Raw genomic sequence first — 20,386 nt, 5'->3', positions numbered from 1 at the left:
TCTTCAGCGCTGAGGCGCACGGGGATTGCTTCTCCAAAAGCATGCGCACCCCTCCTTTGCCACTCAATTAATTTATATTGCATATAATAATATATAATATAGTAATAATATTCCCATCTAGTATTATAATTAGTTTTCTGGCATTTGTCCCATTGGTGCGCCCGCACAGTGCCTCCTGGTGGTGGTCGTTAGGGGGTCATGAGGATGAAGGCCTGTAGTTCCTCTTCATCACCGTGAGTACCCTCTTGCAGACTCAACAGGGTTTCGGCTCCTCTCCAAACCTCAGGTTCGGTAATAGCCGGTTTTATGTATCTTAAAGCAGAAACTTGTCAAGTTTGTAAGTTTTGTTACTCTGGCTATCTTTTGTTCCTTTTCCTTCTATGGATCCTCTTTAACCAAGAACGTCCTAAATGTTGAGCTATGAATCTTATCTCCTACAGTTCTGCTTCACCGTTCTAGCAACTTTGCCTCCTACGGTTGTGCTTCACCAAGCGCAGCGACTGCTTAAGCAAGCAGGCACAGTGTTAACCCTTTATCTCCCGGTATCACTGGTACCCGCTCGGGGCTGTTCCGCGCCCGCCGCCGGCTCCTCCCTCGCAGCAGTTTTGTCCCTTCCGCGCCGCCATCCGCTGCGGCTCCGGTAAGGCACGGACCGGGGTGGCTCTGGGGGCTGGCGGGGCCGGGTGGGTCGGGTTCCTCTTCCTCCTCCTCCTCCTCGGCCGTGCTGGCCGGGGTACGGGGCACCGGGTGCGGTGTGGCGGGCGGGCGGGCTTGGCCCATGCGGTTCAGCGTCAGTTTAGCTTCGTTATTTACTTCATATTTCGTGTAAATAAGGCTGTCGGGGTGCGTGCGGCCTCGTACCGGGGGGGAGCAGCGCGGAAGAGTGATTCCGGTAGCGCCAAACGTGTTTCCTTTCTGAACAGCGATTCCTTCCTTGGTTCTTTGCTTTTCCCTTCGCATCCGTGTTTTGTGGCTTTTACTCTTTTGATTTAACTCGTCTGAATGCCTGAAATTGATGTTTCCAATAGTGGAATTTCTGGTGCATCATGCCTAGAACATGGCTGCTGAAGCCGAATGGTACCTGCGAACCGGGTATGGCAAGCGCAGGTAGGGGCACAAGGAAACGCCAGCAGAACGGGGCAGCTCAGAGCTCCAAAGCAGTTTTGGTGCTTCCACTTTCCCTTCGTTTGCTTTTTAAGGGCTTGTCTTCTCCGGGGAAGTTTGTTTGCGTGGTGTAATTACAGGGGTTAATTTGCACTGTTAGACAGGCGTTGAGTCTAGATAGGAGTTCACAGAGGATCCATGGCACATCCTCATCCACCTTCTGGAAAGTTGTGGGGTTAAAAGGATAACACAGGATCCCAGACTGGTTTGGGACCTTAAAGCTCATCCAGTTACAACCCCTGTCACTGTCAGGGACCCCTTCCACTAGAGCAGCTTGCTCCAAGCCCCTGTGTCCAACCTGGCCTTGAGCACTGCCAGGGATGGGGCAGCCACAGCTTCTCTGGGCACCCTGTGCCAGCGCCTCAGCACCCTCACAGGGATGAAGGCCTGTTGTGGTAAATCATTAATGCACTTCTATATATGTTTGAGTTATAGGACATGTGCACTAATCCTTTTGCATCCAAGCTGGACATACAAAATGGCTCCAAGTTCATCTTGTGAGCTGCTGCCGCTTCCATCCACCTGCTTTTCCTTTGGTCTCTGGGAATAAGCTGACACCCAGCTTCTGGCCAGCAGGTCTGCAGGAGAGGTGATAACTTAGGCAGAGGGAGCAGAGATAACATTGAATTGTGCCTCCGAGGCTGATCTTCAACCCTAGATTTAATCGAAGGGGGTTAAGACCTTAGTAGCTTTGTTACCTCCTGTGGTCTGAGGAGTGGCTCAGGCCAGTGGAACGTCATTCTTCTGCCCCACTTGAAAGACAAGAGCTTGAAATGCCGCCTGATAACACAAAGTGCTCTTGTCAGGAGAGAGGAACATCTGAGGGCACCAACAAACAGACCTCGGTGTCCTTTGTGTGAGCCGGATGCATCCGGTGAGAGCCAGGAGGCTGGCACGTCCATCACCTCGGGACAGCGTGCTGGGGAGTGCAGCTTCCTCCTTAAACACTCCCTGACAGCTCCTGCAGCTCTGAGCTGTGGTCAGCTTTATTGTCTTTGTTAAATACCATTCCATAGACATGAAGCTGATTTATCAAATGAGCTTTAAACTAAGCATTCACCGAAGTTATTGGTGTCAGAATGTTGCTGCTTTTCCCAAATGTCCCCTTGCCAAAAGCAAGGCAGTGTTGGGAGTTTAGTTTCTTTGAGGAGACCATTCTGACCTGTGACTAAAGCTGATTCCAAACTCGGCACTCCTGGGTTTTACTTTGGAAGAAAGCTTGCGTCTGTCCTGGCACATGAGGTTTTGTTAATTATCCATCTGGGAAATGCAGACTGTACTTACTTAGGTGAGTTTGGGCTAAGGAAATGAAAGTCCTGTTTCTTTTAACAGGGGTTCGAGTGTTCAGAGAGGGTAATATTTCATATTTCAGCTATTGCCCAAGTCTCTCATTTCAGTCGGTTTTGCTGCTCTTGGTATTTTCTCCTTCACAGCCTCTGGCTGTTTTCCTGCTTCTCTTACACAGCCAATGTTACCTTCTGTCTGCATCCAGAGCTCTTATTTTGCTGTTCCCACTGAAGCTGCCATTTCCTCCGCTTGTCAGTCATTTTCTGCTTGTGATTCAAGCTGTGTGTCTGTCTGCATCTCTGTCTCCTCACAGTTCTCATTCCAGCAACACTTTCCATTAGTCTGAAGAGCCTTTTCCTGGCATTTTTCTGTACCTTGCTGGATTCGGTACCACATTCCTCAATGGGTAGTTTAATGAAGTCAACGATTAACCTCCTTCACTTGGCCACTAAACCAGTTTCCGATTATTAAACTGTTCCTGAGGCTTTTAATACTTCTTGAGTCAAGTCTGTGAACTGCGCTGGTTTGGCTGTTGTCAGTATGGTAAATGCAGGATTTAATTTCCTATAGAACCTTGATGGATCTTACAAACACAAATACTTTTGCCTTCCTCTCCCAGGCTCTCCTGCTAAGCAGCAGTAACCAGAAGAGCAATTTTTAATGCAACTTTAAAGTCCTGGCATCTAATATTGTATCTTTTGCTGTAATCCACATTAGATGATGATAAGTCATGTTGGAAGTCATTGGTTTAGTTTGCAGAAGATGGAAGGATTTAAAAATGCCCAAGCCAGAGCTCTTGTATACAAAAGTGAATATGAACACTTGAATATAAATGCCCTCCTTTGACCTGCTGGTCCTGCTCTGGGGATGCAGCCCAGGACATGAGTGGTTATTGGGCTCCAAGCACACACTGCTGGGTCATGGGGAGCTTCTCATCACTCCACACCCCCAAGTCCTTCTTCTCATGGCTGCTCCATCCAGTCTCTGCCCAGCCTCTATTTGTGCTTGGGATTGCCCTGACCCAGGCGTAGGACCTTGCACTTGGCCTTGTTGAACATTATAAGGTTTGCATAGTCCCACCTCTCCAGCCTGTCCAGGTCCTTCTGGATCCCATCCCTCCAGCATGTCGACTGCACCGTACAACTCGGTGTCATCAGCAAACTGAGGCTGAGGGTGCACTAATCCCACTGTCCGTGTCACTGACAAAGATGTTGAAGAGTGCTGGTCCCTGTACCCATCCCAGCTTCACAGCTAGCACAACTGTGTTCAGTTTTGCTGTACTATTTTAGTGGTTTAGGTGTTAGACATCAGGTTCATTTGAAGAGAAGAAAACCAAATTGGAGATATTTTTGGTACCCGCTGCTGTTTACTGTTGTTAAATGAGAGGCACTTTAGTCTGAGATCGACACTGTGGCTTTGTTTGCATGTTATTTCTGGATGGCTTGCTAAGAAAATCATCCTTTGGTTCAGTTGTGTTTATGAGTGTTTACCTGGCATGTTATTTTCATACCAAATAGTTAACCCTGATCTGACCAATTTCCTAACCCCTGTTGTGCTGCTGGTAATGGGGTATCTTTGAAGACAGAATTGATTTACAAACGAACTGAGCTGCACAGTTAAGATTAAACATCATTATGGGCAATAGGATGGTCAGGCTTAGAAAACATGTGAGGTCTTAATGGAATGCTGTTGGGATGGGTTAGTGCCGGCCTCCCATCCTTCTCTTCCACCTGCGGTTTCATTCCTTAAGATGTTTCAGTATTTATTGCTATTTAAACCCCTCTAGATGTTGCATCCATGACAAGAAAGGGAAATATTTGTAAGGAAATTACATTGTTCTAAGCTTTCTAGTGGAAAGATGGTAGTTGTCGTTACAGCAAGATACACATAAAGATTGCCAGACGTTTGCTTTGACCTCTTTGAACTCCAGGGTTTGAGGTTCTTTTCCTTTTGGCAACTGCAGTTTTACTTTTAATACTTGTTTTAGGACAGCAGACATCTTTTAAATTGATGTTAGGAATTAGTTCCTGTGCTGTTGAGCCCTGAAATGGGAATTTAATACTTCTGCTATGATTGACTGCGTTGATTTTTCGGTCTTTGCAATAGACTGCCTGATTTTCCTTATTTGTTGGAAACCTCATAGGTCTGTTTCAGAAGTTACCTTTTCTCTGTGCTTTCATATAGAAATGAGCAGGGATTGAAAATGTTACTTCTTTAAGGTTGCTGTGCACGGTCTTGGGCTGTTTTACTCTACACTTTAGGGAGTCTTCCTATAAGTGACTTTTTAGGCTCCCCCATTCTGTGTTTGCCTGGAACTCTGACATATGAACTGTTGTGCCTTTCCATCCTTCCCCATTTGTATCTTTTTAACTGTATAACACCATTTCCGTAGCTTGTAGGGCCTGATTTAAGAGCATGATACCTCCCTGGTGCTTGTTGAGTGCTTCCTGGTGAGTACCATCAGCTCTTACTCTGCCTGACCGCGGCATTTGGTCTTGATGAACACACCTCAATACCAAGCAATTACTTTGGAGTTGGAAGCCGATGTTCCAGGCTGGCAGTTTTCATTCTTCCTGTTGTGCTTGAGCTCCTTGTTAGGCTGACTGTGAAGATTTTTATTGCACCAGTATGAAAAGGCTGAGCCGGAGTGCAGAAAGGCCGCAGCGGTTATTAGAGCTGCTTCCTACATTATTTATCTAGCTAAAAAAGTGAAACCTGATCTCGCTTTCTGACCTGCCAATAGAGTCAGGTCCTTTTGTTGTTTTTTAAACGGGGTGAAAAAGAAATGAAAATTTAGATGATATTCATTAGGTATTCATTTATCCAGGGGAAGTTGTTAGTTACAGCTAGAGCTGGGAGAAGAACAGCATTTCCTAGAATCCCAGCCTGGTTTGGGTTGAAGGGACCTTAAAGCTCATCCAGCTCCAACCCCTGCCACGGGCAGGGACACCTCCCACTAGAGCAGCTTGCTCCAAGCCCCTGTGTCCAACCTGGCCTTGAGCACTGCCAGGGATGGGGCAGCCACAGCTTCTCTGGGCACCCTGTGCCAGCGCCTCAGCACCCTCACAGGGAAGAGCTTCTGCCTAAGAGCTCATCTCAGTCTCCTCTCGGGCAGGTTAAAGCCATTCCCCTTGGCCTGTCCCTACAGGCACTTGTCCAAAGCCCCTCTTCAGGTTTCTTGCAGCCTCTTTAGGCACTGGAGCTGCTCTAAGGTCTCCCCTTCAGGAGCCTTCTCCAGGCTGACCCAGCCCAGCTCTCCAGCCCTCGCAGCAGCTCCATGGCCTCCTCTGGACTCACTCCAACAGCTCCCCATCCTTCTTGTGCTGTTGCCCCAGACCTAGATGCAGGCCTGCAGAGGGGATGTCACCAGAGTTCAGTAGAGGGGGTTGCTAACAGCTCCTAATAGAAAGGAGGAGTTGAAGTGAGAGGAGCATTAACCAAACCCTTAAATCTAGTGGGAATGCACGTTTTCATTTCCATGCACTGATCTGATTCACATGTTCTTTGATAATTAGTGTTATTTAAGCACGTTATTCCATGAAAAAAGCAGGAGTTCAGCAGGCAGCAGGGTGGAAACGTTCCTCTTGGTCCTGCTTTGCACCAGCCATGTCTTACTGCTATTTTCACATCAGCTCTAGCACTGAAATCCACAGTTGTTCCCTTTTCTCTCACAAATGCTCAAAAGGCACATTACACTTCGGAAATTGCAGCTTATAGCATTTCCTAATTGCTTTCAAAGCCTGTGAGTTATGGGAGCCTATTAAGCAAGCAGCACTTAAAAGCTGGTGATCTCTTACATAAAGATATTAACCCAAATATTTTTATAGGTACGCTTTTCAGCACATCCAGTTTTACAGCTGATTTTAGCCCCTGTGGTAAACAAGCATGCTAATGGAGCTGTTGGAAGCCCCTTTAAAAAGGAATCACAGTGCTGTATATGCTGCGGGTGACATTCAGCTTTGATTAAATGCTGTAATAAAGCCTGCATCTGTGTTGTTATTTTCCAAAGGAAATCCAGAAGGGAGCACTGAACACAACTCTGCTTTTGGTTTATCTTTTGATCTTTTTCCATCTCAACATGTGTCTCCAATGCTTCTAGATGGAGTGTTTGGCGTTTTTAACTAGGGCTCATTTAAGGAATTAGCTGCCAGTGACAAGATAGGAAGCAGAAGCACGGGTTGTACTCGGCATGATGCTAACCAGCACCAGTGTTCCCTTTCCCTCTCCTGCCGCCTTTTACCTTTCCCTGGCCTGTTTGGCCGTAGCGCAGCTGGTCTTGGACAGAGATAGAAGTTAAGGTAAGGCATGTATTTATATCACCTTTGCTTCCCTCCTTCTCCATCCTTCCTCTGCACTGTGTGTTTCACTCTCAGTCTGTCCTGGGTTCAGCAGTAGCAGTCATTTTTCTCCTCCTTAGTAGCTGGTGCAGTGCTCTGCTTTTGACTTTCAGCCTGGGAACAGCACTGATAACACCGATGGTTTTAGTTGCTGCTCAGTAATGTTTACTCTGATCAAGGATTTTTCAGTCTCATGCTCTGCCAGGGAGGAGGGGAAGCCAGGAAGAAGCAGAGACAGGACACCTGACCCAAACTAACCCAAGGGGTATTCCACACCACATCACGTCATGCCCAGTATAGAAACTGGGGGGAGTTACCTGGGAGGCCAAGATCGCTGCTCAGGTTGGGCTGGGTATTGGTCGGCGGGTGGTGAGCAATTGTATTATTTTCCCTTGTTATTTCCTTTATTGTTATTACTATTGATGGTAGCAGTAGTGGTTTTGTATTGTACCTTAATTGCTGGACTGTTCTTATCTCAATCTATGGGAGTTATATTCGATTCTCCTCCTCATCCCTCTGGGAGCAGGGGGGGAAGAAAGGAGGGGAGCGAGTGGCTGCACGGTTCTGAGTTACCAGCTGGTCTTAAACCATGACACAGACACAAGTGTGTTTGTGTAAAGAGATGGTTAGCACCCATTCTTGCTGAGGAAAAGTTGCTGGCTTCCCTGGTCTTTGCAGAGCGAATGAAAGACAGTTGATGGTGCAATACAGTACACCCAGGAGGTGATCTTGTGCTCTGGAGAGAGCACTGGTTCAGCACATTTCACCAAGGAGAGCAAGTAGGTGTGTGGGGACAAGAGGGGGAAAGTCAGCAAGCGCAGCTCAGTGCTGGGTTATTGCCACAGGACCTTGGCTCCCTTCTCAGGGAGTTGAATTTTCTCCTCTTTGGGCAGTTTTGCAGGTTTTGACAATATTCCTTCTGTTAGGAACAATGGAAGCATTTCTGCCAGTAAAATCTTGGATAGACACAAAGTTGTGATCATTGTAGGATCTGAAAAAGGCTTTGTCTGAAAGCTTGGCCTTTTCCCTTCCCTTGCTTTCTTTTAAATCACTAGATCAAAGATCACTCTCTCCCTTGCCCTCTTTCCCAAACCTGCCCCTCTCATCCTCTTACCCCTCCTCAGCCAGGCTACATCTGGGCTGTAAGTGACGTGTGCTTCTAGTAAATGAGAATCACCCAGACCTGCAGGGAGCAGTGTCCTTGACTTAATTAAATGTTATCAGATCTGTGTGAGTGCTCAAACATTAACCGTTGAAGTGCTGAACTCTTTAGATGCTAGTCCTGAAGTCTGCCTTTTCCTATGGATTTGGGTTTAAGCAGCACTGCTCTAAGGTCTCCCTTTTCTAGTTTAATTGGGGTTTAAAAGCCTTTTCAACCAGGATTTTTAGGTAAGACAAAGAGAAGAGCTTTGCTTGAGGTTCCTTCCATGTGAAGCTCCTGAAGTAGATGCCTCAAGGCTGCCCTTTAACACTGGACTTGTGAGTGAGTGGCGGTGGGGAAGCTGATGAAGCAAACTGAGGTTGAGTGTTTCTGCTCTGCAAGTGAGCATTCCGAAGGGGAATCAGGCAAAGTATAACATTTAATGTTCTATATCCTGCAGGAATCTCATAAAGAAGGTTTCCAGCCTGCATTCCAATGCAGTTTTTAGCTGATTCTGACCACAGGGTTCTGGTGCAGAAGCCTAAAATGTTGAGCTGCTTCTCTGCTCCCAGTTTGAAGGTAGACACATCTGGGACTAGGGACAGGGTGAAGAAGGAGCTCTAAGGCTTCAACCTCAGTTTTGAAAGTGTATACAAGGACACAGAAAGTTTGATTTCTGGGTTGCATTGCAACTCCATCCACGCTGTAACTTGATAAATTCAAATATTACTGGAATTAAGGTGTAGCAGTGCATATCCTGCTTTTGTGTGGGGGGAAAGGAAAGAGCTGGGTTTATTGCTTAATATTTGGCTGTGCTAGAAGTTGTCTTCAAGTCTATTCTGAGTTGGCAGTTTCAGGTGCTGAGGAGGTGATGTGGAGCATGTTTTGATTTGGGCTTTCTTTAAGGCTCACTGTGTTCAGTGAACAATACAGAGTCATGAAATTGAATCTCGTTTTAGTATATGAGCCCATGGTTCAGTGCCAGACTTCCCTCTTACATGTACCAACCCCTACCCCATCCCACACACAGCCCAGTCACTCTGCTGTAATGTTCTTTGCTTTCAGGTGAGCAATCAGAATAATGTTCTACATAAACTTGTTGGAGAACCTGAAGGTTTACATCAGCAGTCGACCTCCGCTTGTGGTCTTTATGATCAGTGTAAGTGCTATGGCAATAGCTTTTCTGACACTGGGCTACTTCTTCAAGATCAAGGAGATCAAGTCACCAGAAATGACTGAGGTAGGTACAGCAAGTTTTCCTGAGCTAAACAGTGGGAATACTGAGTTGAACAACATGCCCAAAGCGAATGAGGTGGGATTTTCACCCCACAATAACGTGGGAGCGTGCAGAGTGTAATGGGAGATTGCCTTCATTTATACTTGCCTCTAATTCCTTAAGGAAAGAGGTTATTGATATGAATATTTGAATAGTCTTTTATTTCAAGGACAAAGCAGAACCATCTGACATGGATCTTTACTACAGCTAGAAGCATTTCTTACTCTGTCATGTCAGCTAGTTTGTTTGTGAAACTTCCTTATCATGGAATGGTTTAGGTTGGGAAGGGACCTTAAAGCTCATCCAGTTCCAACCCCTGCCATGAGCAGGAACACCTTCCACTAGAGCAGGTTGCTCAAACCCTGTCCAACCTGGCCTTGAACGCTGCAAGGGATGGGGCATCAAGTATTATCTAATAGTACTGTTCCCTAATGAGGGAAACCTTGCTAGAAACTGCTCATAGCCTGAGTGTGGAGAGAACAGACCGAGTCAGCACCTTCCTGTTGTAGTTTAAAGGACGTTCTGCTGCTGCACTGAGCAGCGGTCAGGCAGTGGCTGGGATTGAATGCCTCTGACTCCTGTAAACAGCTTGTTGAGATTGCGATGGTGGTGTTTGTGCTGCTTTGTGAGCCGTGTAATTCTGTTCAATGGCTTGGAAGCGCAGATGGGATGGTAGCAGCAAGATCTGCACTGCTCTAGAGAAGGGTGAGCCAACAGTTAACGTGCTGATCTGGTTGAAATCTTCATGTTTGTCTTAAGGACTGGAATACCTTCCTCCTGAGATTTAATGATTTGGACTTCTGTATATCTGAGAATGAAACCTTAAAGCATCTCATCAATGATACCACAACTCCAGAGAGTACTGTGACTAGTGGCCAGGCGAGATCTTCCACACAGTCTCCACAGACTCTTGAGGACTCTGGTCCAATAAACATCTCTGTTACCATCACGTTGACACTGGACCCACTCAGGCCGTTCGGCGGGTATTCTCGCAATGTCACACATCTAAGTTCCACCATTTTTGGACACCAAATTGGACTCTCAGGTATGTGAGACTTGACCTTTATGCATTGGCATGCTAACTATATAATCCTGTAAAAATTCACCAGCTTGGTATTGTGAGATCAATCTTTGCTTAGAACGTATATATGTTTCCAGATTCATTGTGAGTATATTCCTCTATAGAGCCCTTCACTTGTTTGCTAGAAACACTTTTCCCTGCATTCAGAATGGAAAAGAACCTGCAGGTATGCTGAGATTAGCCTTTGCAGCTTTAAATGATTAACTTATTGACAATGGAAGGTAATTTTTAAGCCAACAAAAATCCAAGCAGCAAAAGCTTCTGCAGTGACTATCTTCAGTTGTATCGTGATACATCTGCAAGTCCTTAACTCACATTTTAAAGGTATTAATGTGCATACATTCGAGATCAAGTACTATGTTGTCTAACAAAATAGAGTTTAAAATGCATACATGAATAAGCTTTCATATTACAAACAGCAACAAATAAGATGGTTACTGTTTCTTTGATGTGAAGAGATCGATCTGCTGTGTGGCTGCCCACAAGCAAGTTTTGACAGGAGACTGTAGGAAATCAGTAGAAATCAGTAATAGAACCTCATTGAGTTTTAGCTTTTACCAGGGTTGCATTTTATATTCCTGCCTGAAGGTGTGTTGAGCCTCAGAGACCTGTGAAGAGACATTTGCCATAGCTGTAAATCTGTGTTACTCTATTTTGTTGCTGATATTTTGCTGCTGCTTTAAGAGCTATCAAATGCAAGTTCCATTTCTGGTAGCCTGGATTTATTTTCAGTGTGGATATATCCACAAGGAGTTCATGTACATTGTTTAATCTGCACCTTTCTGTCTACAGGAATATCTCCAATTTGAAAAGTAAGCATCAGCAAAAGCAAGTGTGGAACAAAGTCTTTGGGAGGAGGAAGGCTGCAGATCTGTGATTTACTTTCTAATACAGTTCTCCAACCATGCATGAATTCACTTAGAAACAGTGAGGTTTTCATTGCTGCGAGGAGCTCAATGACCCCATTTCTTCTGAGGCAGGAGAGGTTACAAAGACCAACAGCGGGGATTTTTGTAGCTTGGTGTGGTTTTTAACTTCCTTTTTGCTCTCTTTGTTGATAGCAAAGATCCTGGATGACTTCAGAGGCACAGATTCAGGGTGATGGTTGCTGCCTTAGTCATTTGCGTGTTGTCCTTATCCTAGTGATCGTTGCTCAGATACTTTTGTGAATGAAACCCAGCTTTCCTTCTCTCTTTCTCAAAGGCAGAGAATCCCATGAGGAGATAAATATTACGTTCACCCTGCCGGCTGCCTGGAATTCCGATGACTGCGTTCTTCACGGCCACTGCGAGCAGGTTGTGTTCACCACCTGCATGACTGTGACAGCAGCCAGCAATGTGTTTCCTGTCACAGTGTAAGTGCATTTTAAACGCTCTTTCATAGGCTCATTACTGGGTGATTAATTCCTGAGCTGTTTCTCTGAGGTTGTTACTTCCTCATGAGCTTTAGCATTGACTGGAAATGATGTACGTGCCCTCCTCCCCGCAGTAGAAACCTTGAGACTCTTGCTCTCTTTTGGCAACACTGGATTTCTCTGTGGATGTTTTGAGCTGTAGTCCCTGCCTTTCAAAAGGTGATTTAAATGTCACTGGGAACAAAAGGATCTGTGACTATTTGAGGAAGATGCCCTATAGTTTGGTTTCACCAACTTGTGTGAGAGCTAAGGCTGGACACTAAGGGTTTTTAACTGTTCCCTGCTGAGAGATCAACGTAAGCCAAATGGTAGCAAAGCCACATACCCCAGCAGGTACAGACCTTTATCAGAATAGTTTCCCTTTGTCTTCTCTAGACTCACTGCCACTATTCAATACGACCTGGAAAGCCACCAGATGAGTTCGGGAAGCCTTATGAAACCCGGTGTTGTTCCACTTCAGCTGTGGGAGGTTGACTTACTGAAACAACATGCAGTTAAATTCTGATCTTAGTACAGGAACCATATGGTTTTTAGACACTTTTTTGGTTAAGCTTTGGGGTTTGTTCTTGTTTTGAGAAGTCCAAACTAAACCCATGTTTTGTGCTGCTTGACTGAGTTCTAAACGTTATTCTTGCTGAACATGGAGAATGGCAATTAGAGTGCTAACTCTTTCTGGTTTTAATGCAGTCAGCCACCACATTGTGTTCCTGAGACATACAGCAATGCCACGCTCTGGTACAAGATCTTCACCACAGCAAGAGACTCTAATACAAAATATGCACAAGATTATAACCCTTTCTGGTGTTACAAAGGAGCAATCGGGAAAGTGTATCACGCTTTAAACCCCAAACTGACGGTTATAGTTCCAGATGTAAGTGCTGGGGTGGTTTTCTGTGTCATGTTGTATAAATGCTTAGCTCTGGTTTAGCTGCATATGGTTCTGTTCATGTCCTAAACCAGTCACACTCGAGGCTGGTTTATCCTGTAGTGTGAGGGCTGGGACAGAGTTAGATGTGCTTTACACCTGGAGGGTGTGATGGTCTTCTCGTAACCTCCATGTGCATCAGCTTTTATCAGCTAACATCTATGTTTTGAAATCATTTGGCAAAAGACACTTCCAGTATATGGGAAGAGATCTCTACTATGAATGTTGAGCATAAGGAACGTTTTGGCTCTTTGTGCCGCGATTAGGAGTTGCTTCCATTACTCTGCCAGCTGCATCAAGGGGAGAAAGTTGATTCATGAAGTAATTTCTTTGTTGCTCTGATAATTACTGCTTTAATATAAAATGCCAGCTGTTGATGCATTGTCAGTAAGTGGTTTTACTTCTCTGTGCAGGACGATCGCTCTCTAATAAACCTGCATCTCATGCATACCAGTTACTTTCTTTTTGTGATGGTGATTACCATGTTCTGCTATGCAGTTATTAAAGGCAGACCAAGCAAACTGAGGCAGAGCAATACAGAATTCTGCTCTGAGAAGGTGAGTCTGTGTAATGACAAAATACTGACTCAGATAAGGAAACATGGGAAACCTCCTTTTTTACATAGTACAGCCTGGTTTCTCTTATCTCTGGAGACGTAGATTTAATTCCCTTTCAAAGAGACATGGGCGTTTCGTTGTGGACACTACAGATGGGTGCCACAAAATACGTATGTGTGCTGTGTAGATCCTCTGAGTTCAATTCCTCTCCTACAAAAGTGGATTATTGCAGTTCAGTAAGTGCTGTAATGCAACTCCTCTGTGTTACTTGCACTGTTTTAAATGAAGTATTGACTAGATGGTATGGAGTAGTTTCATTTCTTATCACAGCAGATTGAAAACTGAATAAAACATGATACCTGATTCTAACAGTTGTTAATCAGAATTCAGTTAAAACAATGGCAAAGCCGTTGGAACAGCCCTTATTCAGTACTGTGCTGGAGACCTGCACTTTGCTTGATGGATTAAATATGAATATATTAAATCGTGAATGTGTTGGCACCTTTTGATCATAATGATATTTTGTAGTATAAGCCGGGGGGTTTGGTTTTGTTTTTAGTTTCTTTCTTAGGTTTTAGGGCTTTGTTTAATTGATCATGCAAAGTACAAAACACCTTCAGACTCGCTTTGATCTCCTTTCCAAGTGCGACTTTTCAAGGTTCTTTGGAAAGGCAAGGACAGATATGCCAGCTGCATGGAGATAAGTACTATCACTGTCACAGGATTAAGAATCTGAGTTTAATGAGATGTTTTCTTTCCCTTTTGTTTAGGTTGCTTTGTCAGAAGCATAATCCATCCTCTCCTTTGACTGAGAATGACTGAGAACCGAAATCATTGCCTGCTGAACCCGGACTGGGTCTTAACACTCTGTGAATACATTATCTTGCAATGTTGGTTTATTCCAACCAAAGACATTTCAAGTGCCTGTAATTGATTTGTACATATTTATAAAGGTATATTCAGAATAGGTGGGATGATGCACTTGTTCCGCATTGCAGTGCGGCCGGAACCGTTCAGTCTTTACCTGTGGACATAGCCGAATGTTTGTGTAGATATCTTTAGTGATATGGCTACATATAGTCAGAGCAAGATATTTTTGTCTAGCTGCATCTGGGCAGGTTAAGATGCCTTTGCAAGTGTCTCAAACAGACCAACAGATCTTTGTTGGTTTTTTTTGCCCAATGATATGTACAGTGTGTTCGAAACAAGTATGCACCTTTGATAGAATACTGCATTTCCAGTGCCACCAATCTACTACATGAATTAAATGTGTGTTTGTGTGGCCTAATACTTTCTTCCGTTTGCTCCTTGCTTGCAAGAAACGATATCAAGGTTTTAGATACTTTTTTTCTTTTGGAAACAAAGAAGTACATATTCACATTTTAATAGTGCTGTATTTAGGACAAACTTGTGCTTTTATTCATAGTAAAAAGGAAGTGAAGTCCCATTTTAAAATGTTTCTTACTGGCAAGTATGAAGTCTGATTAGTTTGTTCTTGATCTTTGTCATTCTTTTTGTTTCCTTTGGCTTGCTGAATGCCAGAGAGCCGGTCAGCATCGAGACTACCTGAAAGCTTTCCACTTGAGCTCCCATCCGCAGCCCTCACCACCAGGATTGGGTGTCTCTGCTGCAGAGCAGCTTTCTGTAACCTCTTGGTTTTCTTCCTAGAAGAGGGAAAGCTAATAAAAAGGTGCATTGTTTGAACAGGCTGATGGGGCTCTGCACAGCCTTGGGCAAGTGCAAATAATGGAAGACTAAGAAATCCCATAGTCTGTTACAAGGCTTCACTTCAGGACTCTCCAGCCATCTCTGAAGGAGAGCTGAAAATGACACTTTTATTAGCTTTGTCCCATTTCCATGTATTGCTGTCCACTCAGGGGAGAAGGACAAGGAGAAGACCAGGGCTGTTGTGATTAAGGTCACAGAAACCACACGGTAAAACACATACTGTTCTCTGTGTCCATTCTTGAGTTAGCTCTTTTATTCCATGCATTTCTCCTCTTCCTGTTCTGGCTTTTGCTGTTTCATTCTGGCTTCTTATTGAGCAACTTCCTTAAGCTTTTCCTGCAGACTTTTCCACCACTGCTTTTACAATCCCACTGGTTGCCTTAACTGACCTTTCATCTTGTCTTTCAGCTTTCTTGTCAGGTGGTATAACTGCAGGTTTGCATACATACACAGGGTCTTTTTTTTTCCCTCTTCCTATTGCTTTAAACTACACAAAAGAAGAAACCTAAGTCAAATATCTCACAGTCTCAGTTATGCTGGCATAAGATTCTTGGTTTACACCCTGTAGTCACTATTTAATGGTATCCTGCTGGTCTGTATGTACGGGACTTCAGTCACTTCACCAGTTTTCAGAGCGTTTGAAGCAAAATAGTCACACCTTCTTCAGAACACGTTTCCTTTACAGAATTCCAGTTACTTTAGTGGTATTAACTAATGTGTGTTTTCCTCCAGGGACGTTAAGGCAAAGCTTTAGAGATGGCTTAGTTTGAAGTCTAGGGATAAAATGAAGCTTCCAGTTTTCTCCTGATGCTGCTGTGGGCTCACACTGCTTCACTGAAATGAGCCCATGAAGTCAAACCAGGTAGATGGCTTCTCTTGGAAACTGTCTGAGCTGTTCCTTAGCACACACCCCCAGCCTTCTGACTTGGAGAGTTGCTTATGAGGGTGGCTTGATCTGGGGACCAAAGGCAGGAATAGGAAACGGATTGGGGTGATGGTGCAGGTAGAAAACACCCAACAGAACTCCTTTAAAACAGCAGAGCCAAGTCCTTTCTGTTTCAGCCAGTTTAAAACCAAACTCCAACTGTCCAAACTGGAATTTGGTCTGTTGGGCAAAGCAGATGTATTGGGCTTTTTAAATCTGGTTTTTGCTGTTGGGTAACTAAAGGAACCTGCTTTGTAACTTATCACCCACTACACTGAAATACCCAGAAATAACTCACAAATACAGAAGGGAAGACATTAGAGTTGTGTTTTTTGCCCTTAGTTTACACCTTTGCACCCCTGTGTTGCAGCAGAGAGGGTGTCCATCAGGCTGAAATGCTGCAATACTCAGGGATACTGGGTTGTTCCTAGGCGCAACATACAAAAGTTGAATGCAGCCAAACAGAAGAGTAAAAACTTAATATTAAAGTTCAGATCATATTGATCTTTCCTTTTTTTGTTTTGTTTTCTTTTCTTTTGAACTATGACTTGAATCAGTTTTGATTCTATTTGTACGTGTTTTCTTGTTCTTAGAAAGCTGCCATTTCCTTTTGCATTTTCCTTTGGCATTACATAGAAAATCTGAGCCTTGGTTTTCAACCCTCTGCAGGTGACCGTAGGGTTAAGATGGCTGTTTTGGTTTTGTTCTTACATTTCACTTGTCTTGTTGCATGATGGTTAATCGCTGATTTGGAAATGCCATTTCTCGCCTAGATTAATTTTGTGTTTGTAAGATGTGCATATTGCTTTGCAGAATAAAAACAACCGACTTTATCCTCTCGTCTTTTGGTTCTACTGCCCAGTTGCTGTGGAGGGGGTGTTAGGTGGACCATTGGAGGAAATTAGTTGTGAAAGTCAGCAACAGATGGGAATGTCAAGCCCTTTGTTTGCTACAATTTGCACCTTGTGTACACTTGGTTTTTCTTCTATATATTATGATGTAGGTGCCCATCCACAAAGCAGACTTTGTGACCTAGAGCCATCTCTCCTGTGGCTGCTCCTTCATGATGACTCACTACAAGCACTGTGTAACTTACTCAGCTGAGCCAAGACCAGATGTTGGGTGCTTCAGAGTGCCTGGAGGTGACTGGAGATGGTTGGAGGAGTTCTCTGGGTGGCTGTTGAAGATAAAGGGTGGTGAGGCACTGGAATGGGTTGCCCAGGGAGGTTGTGAATGCTCCATCCCTGGCAGTGTTCAAGACCAAGTTGGACGAGGCCTTGGGTGAGATGGTTTAGTGTGAGGAGTCCCTGCCCATGGCAGGGGGGTTGGAACTGGGTGATCTTAAGGTCCTTTCCAACCCTAACTATTCTGTGATTCTATGGTTCTGTGATTAAGTTCTAGCTCCAGTCACTGTGCAGCTGGAGTAAGCTGCACCTGCGTGTTTTCAGTGCTGGAGAGGGTAGGAACATACCTTGCTTTGCTCTTGGAAGCTGGTTAAAAGCTGGGTTTTGTGTATGTGACTAATGTTAAGGCAGCCAGACTATCTTCCCTCTGCAAAACAAAGAGTTCAGAGCATCCAAATGATGCCTACTCCCGTGTGGTGGCAAACGAGAGCTTTGTTTAAAAGCAGATGTGGTTTGTAAGTTTTACTGGGGAGAGGGACTCTGAGAATGAGTAGAAGAAAGTGATTTTAATTGACCATTTCTTATGCATCCCCTTGGTTTGGCTGTAGGAAACCTGCTTGGGAAGTGTCTGCCCTGAACCAGCATTGATGTCCTGTGTTAGCATGGTCTGAGCGTGGAGTGAGGCTGTCCCTACTCCGCTTAACACAGCAGTCATCGGCCCCCACTGAATCCTGTCCTTTAGCCAGCAAAGAGGAAGAGAAACGCAGTGGGACACGTACCCACTTGTTTGTTAAAGAACCTCTTTCGTAACTCGAGCAGCCGCTATTTGGCGAGTGCACAGCTTTGTTCAGTGACTTATAGAACTTCCTTGAAGCAAATCCTGTTTTCAGAGCTCTTGCTGCGTAGTTACACTTGAGTAAACTTCGAGGAGTGAGTTCCCACTGGGAAAGAAGTCCTTGGCAAATCAGCATGTGGTTGAATTCACTTTGGTGTTTCCCAACCCTTTTACATAGGGGAAAGTCTTGCTGGAATTTAATGCTTTTAAATCAGGTCCTTCCAAGGCTCAGGATAGTATGAGCAGCTTACCACTGGGTGTCTTGCACAGCTGGTACAATGAAGGGGGAGAAAAGGCTGTTTTGCTGCTAATCCCAGGTGCTGGCAGGTTGGATGGGTGGGGAATTCCTTTGATAACCCAGTCATCAGGCTGTTTGCTCATAACGCTGGTGTTTGCTAACAAACTGAAGTGAGGGCAATGAAAAGTGATGTCAAGCTTGCTCCTCTGGAAGAAACCCACGTGGGGGGTGTTTGCAGTCACATTACAGCCACCGGGAGCAGCCTGCTGCAGGTCAGGAGGAGCAGCAGCATCTGCCATCATCCATGGCTACTCTAATCAGTGCTGTGTGCAAAACACTTTGGGTTGCATGGAAGCGTTGCTGCAGAGGAGGAGCAGCATCCCCCTCCTCACAGCAGCACCTTTCTGTGAGCAAATTGAGCCTTTTTCTTCTAATACTCTTTCAAACAAACATGCTCATATGTTCATAGGGAGCTGCCCACACAAAGGCTGCTCTGAGGTATCCATTAACTGGGTATCCTTCCTGTTTGCTTTCACCAGCCCTGGGAGCTGACCTTGAGGAGTCTGGTAACCCCAGGCTCCACTAAACAAATAGCAGCCATGCTGAGCAGCAAGGTGCAAGGCTCTCAGGAGATCAAGGTTCCTTCTGGGGTGACTTGAGCTGCCTTTGTGTTTGTAGGTCTGTTTCTCCTTTACAAAGGGCTTTTCCAGCTCCAAGAGCTGTGACTTTTACTGATGGAAGTCATTTATCCTCTGGCTATAAAATGCATCCGATTGACCGTGCTGCTGGGAGGAGGAGGAGGCTGTGTCCTAACCTGCCAGGCCACCCAGCAGAACCTGTATTCCCTATTTACCTTCTGAAGGTGTTCCTTTACAGGGTGTTCAAGAAACGGCTGGGACCTGAGCAGAGATTTCCTTGTGCTCTCTTTATTGTTAGCTCCTCGCAACGTGACTCTTGCACCTTGATGAAACAAATAGGATCATGGGATGGTTTGGGTTGGAAGGGACCTTAAAGCTCATCCAGCTCCAGCCCCTGCCACGGGCAGGGACACCTTCCACTGGAGCAGCTTGCTCCAAGCCCCTGTGTCCAACCTGGCCTTGAACACTGCCAGGGATGGGGCAGCCACAGCTTCTCTGGGCACCCTGTGCCAGCGCCTCAGCACCCTCACAGGGAAGAGCTTCTGCCTAAGAGCTCAGCTCATTCTCCCCTCTGGCAGGTTCAAGCCATTCCCCTTGGCCTGTAACTACATGTCCTAGCAATGTAAGGTACAATCTCTAGCTGCAAAAAGAGTAGAACAAGCCATAGACCAGCTTTTTCATGGACCTTATTAGTGTCTGGGAGTAAATCATTTCACAATACATGACATTATCATCTGTTCTTTGAAAAGATCCCTTCTGTTAATGGCCTCTGTCGTCTATCAAGAGGAGGTCTTACAGCAATATCCTCTCTGAGGTCTTGGTATGAATTACACCATGAAGTTGTTTCCTCTGTAAGGAAGGGATGAGAGCCCAGGAGCAGCTCGGGGAAGGTGAGAGCCTGAAAAACACGGTTAAACCCATTATGTCCTTGTAAAACCCTTTATGTCCTTGTGCCCATTTCACCCCAGAGCCCTGTAATGAACGCAATTGGCATCTTCTAGAAGGCCTAAATTAGAGGCAGGTGTGTTGGAGTCCTGGTCCTGCACAGCTGGAGCAGGGTATGAGATTGCCAAGCACAGCAGATACCAATCACCCCTGAGTGCTCCTCACCTCGGCAGTGAGAGGCTTTGGGTGAGCAGGGCAGTTATCATATGGCAATCCCTGCTGGTCAGTGGGGTTACTTGTCCCCCCAGGCGACCGTGGAGAGGGGTTTCCAGCAGTGAATGGATGGCTTGGGTGCAATGGAGTAACCCCTTGGAGGTGAACAGGCTGCACTGGAGCTACCGGATTCCTCCTGCCCTGGTGAGTCCCAGTCCCTTGCAGGGATGGTGGTGGTGGGGTGGCTGCATTGGTGTTCCTTTGGTGTTGTGGGGCAAAGCTGGGCTTCAGAGAGACCTCAGAGGGCGTTAGGAAATGGTGGTCAGTGGTTTAGGGGCTTGCTGCAGGGCTTGGAGCAATGCAGGTGGCTGAAAGTGCCCCCCTCATTGATCTTCACCCTCCTGAAGCCCTGGTTGTGTTCGTTAAGGCTCAGAGATGGAGCAAACAGCTGGAAAAGGGAGAATTCCAAGGAAATTCTTCCTTGATCATAGAAAATAATGTATAGCACTGGGGCAAGGTGAAAACTGCCGGATGGGGAAGGGGGGGCTGCCTGCCGGGAAGGGGACGAAGGCTGGGAACGGGGCTGCTACCCCAGGAAGTACCGGTAGGTGGCGACAA

General features: G+C 45.4%; 2 protein-coding genes across 2 annotated transcripts in view; both read left to right on the top strand.

Annotated features, from left to right (window-relative positions):
* Window positions 1–626: 626 nt before the first annotated feature.
* Window positions 627–14,618, top strand: TMEM248 (transmembrane protein 248). Its single transcript, XM_057399500.1, has 7 exons — window positions 627–640; window positions 8,995–9,169; window positions 9,965–10,250; window positions 11,490–11,640; window positions 12,388–12,571; window positions 13,039–13,182; window positions 13,953–14,618. The coding sequence occupies exons 2-7, from the start codon at window positions 9,011–9,013 to the stop codon at window positions 13,971–13,973; spliced, it is 945 nt and encodes a 314-aa protein (XP_057255483.1). The 5' UTR covers window positions 627–640; window positions 8,995–9,010; the 3' UTR covers window positions 13,974–14,618.
* Window positions 14,619–19,877: 5,259 nt separating this feature from the next.
* Window positions 19,878–20,386, top strand: part of LRRC75A (leucine rich repeat containing 75A) — a 70,789-nt gene continuing 70,280 nt past the window's right edge. Inside the window, exon 1 of the mRNA XM_057399498.1 lies at window positions 19,878–19,972. Within this exon, the coding sequence (XP_057255481.1) occupies window positions 19,898–19,972 (75 nt within the window). The 5' untranslated portion in view covers window positions 19,878–19,897. The remainder of the gene's footprint in view (window positions 19,973–20,386) is intronic.

The sequence above is a fragment of the Pezoporus wallicus genome, unplaced genomic scaffold, assembly GCF_028554395.1.
Source record: "Pezoporus wallicus isolate ANWC-B61680 ecotype Strahan unplaced genomic scaffold, APGP_CSIRO_Pwel_v1 contig_8143, whole genome shotgun sequence".
Taxonomy (NCBI): domain Eukaryota; kingdom Metazoa; phylum Chordata; class Aves; order Psittaciformes; family Psittacidae; genus Pezoporus; species Pezoporus wallicus.
The sequence above is the reverse complement of the archived record's forward strand: the minus strand, read 5'-3'. Positions and strand labels throughout refer to the sequence as shown.

What these genes read in the sequence shown, in the direction of transcription:
- TMEM248 (XM_057399500.1), top strand. Translation starts at nt 9,011, where the DNA reads ATGTTCTACATAAACTTGTTGGAGAACCTGAAGGTTTACATCAGCAGT. An exon ending in AATGTGTTTCCTGTCACAGT is followed by an intron (nt 11,641 to 12,387) that starts GTAAGTGCATTT and finishes GTTTTAATGCAG; the next exon opens with TCAGCCACCACATTGTGTTC. An exon ending in TGACGGTTATAGTTCCAGAT is followed by an intron (nt 12,572 to 13,038) that starts GTAAGTGCTGGG and finishes TTCTCTGTGCAG; the next exon opens with GACGATCGCTCTCTAATAAA.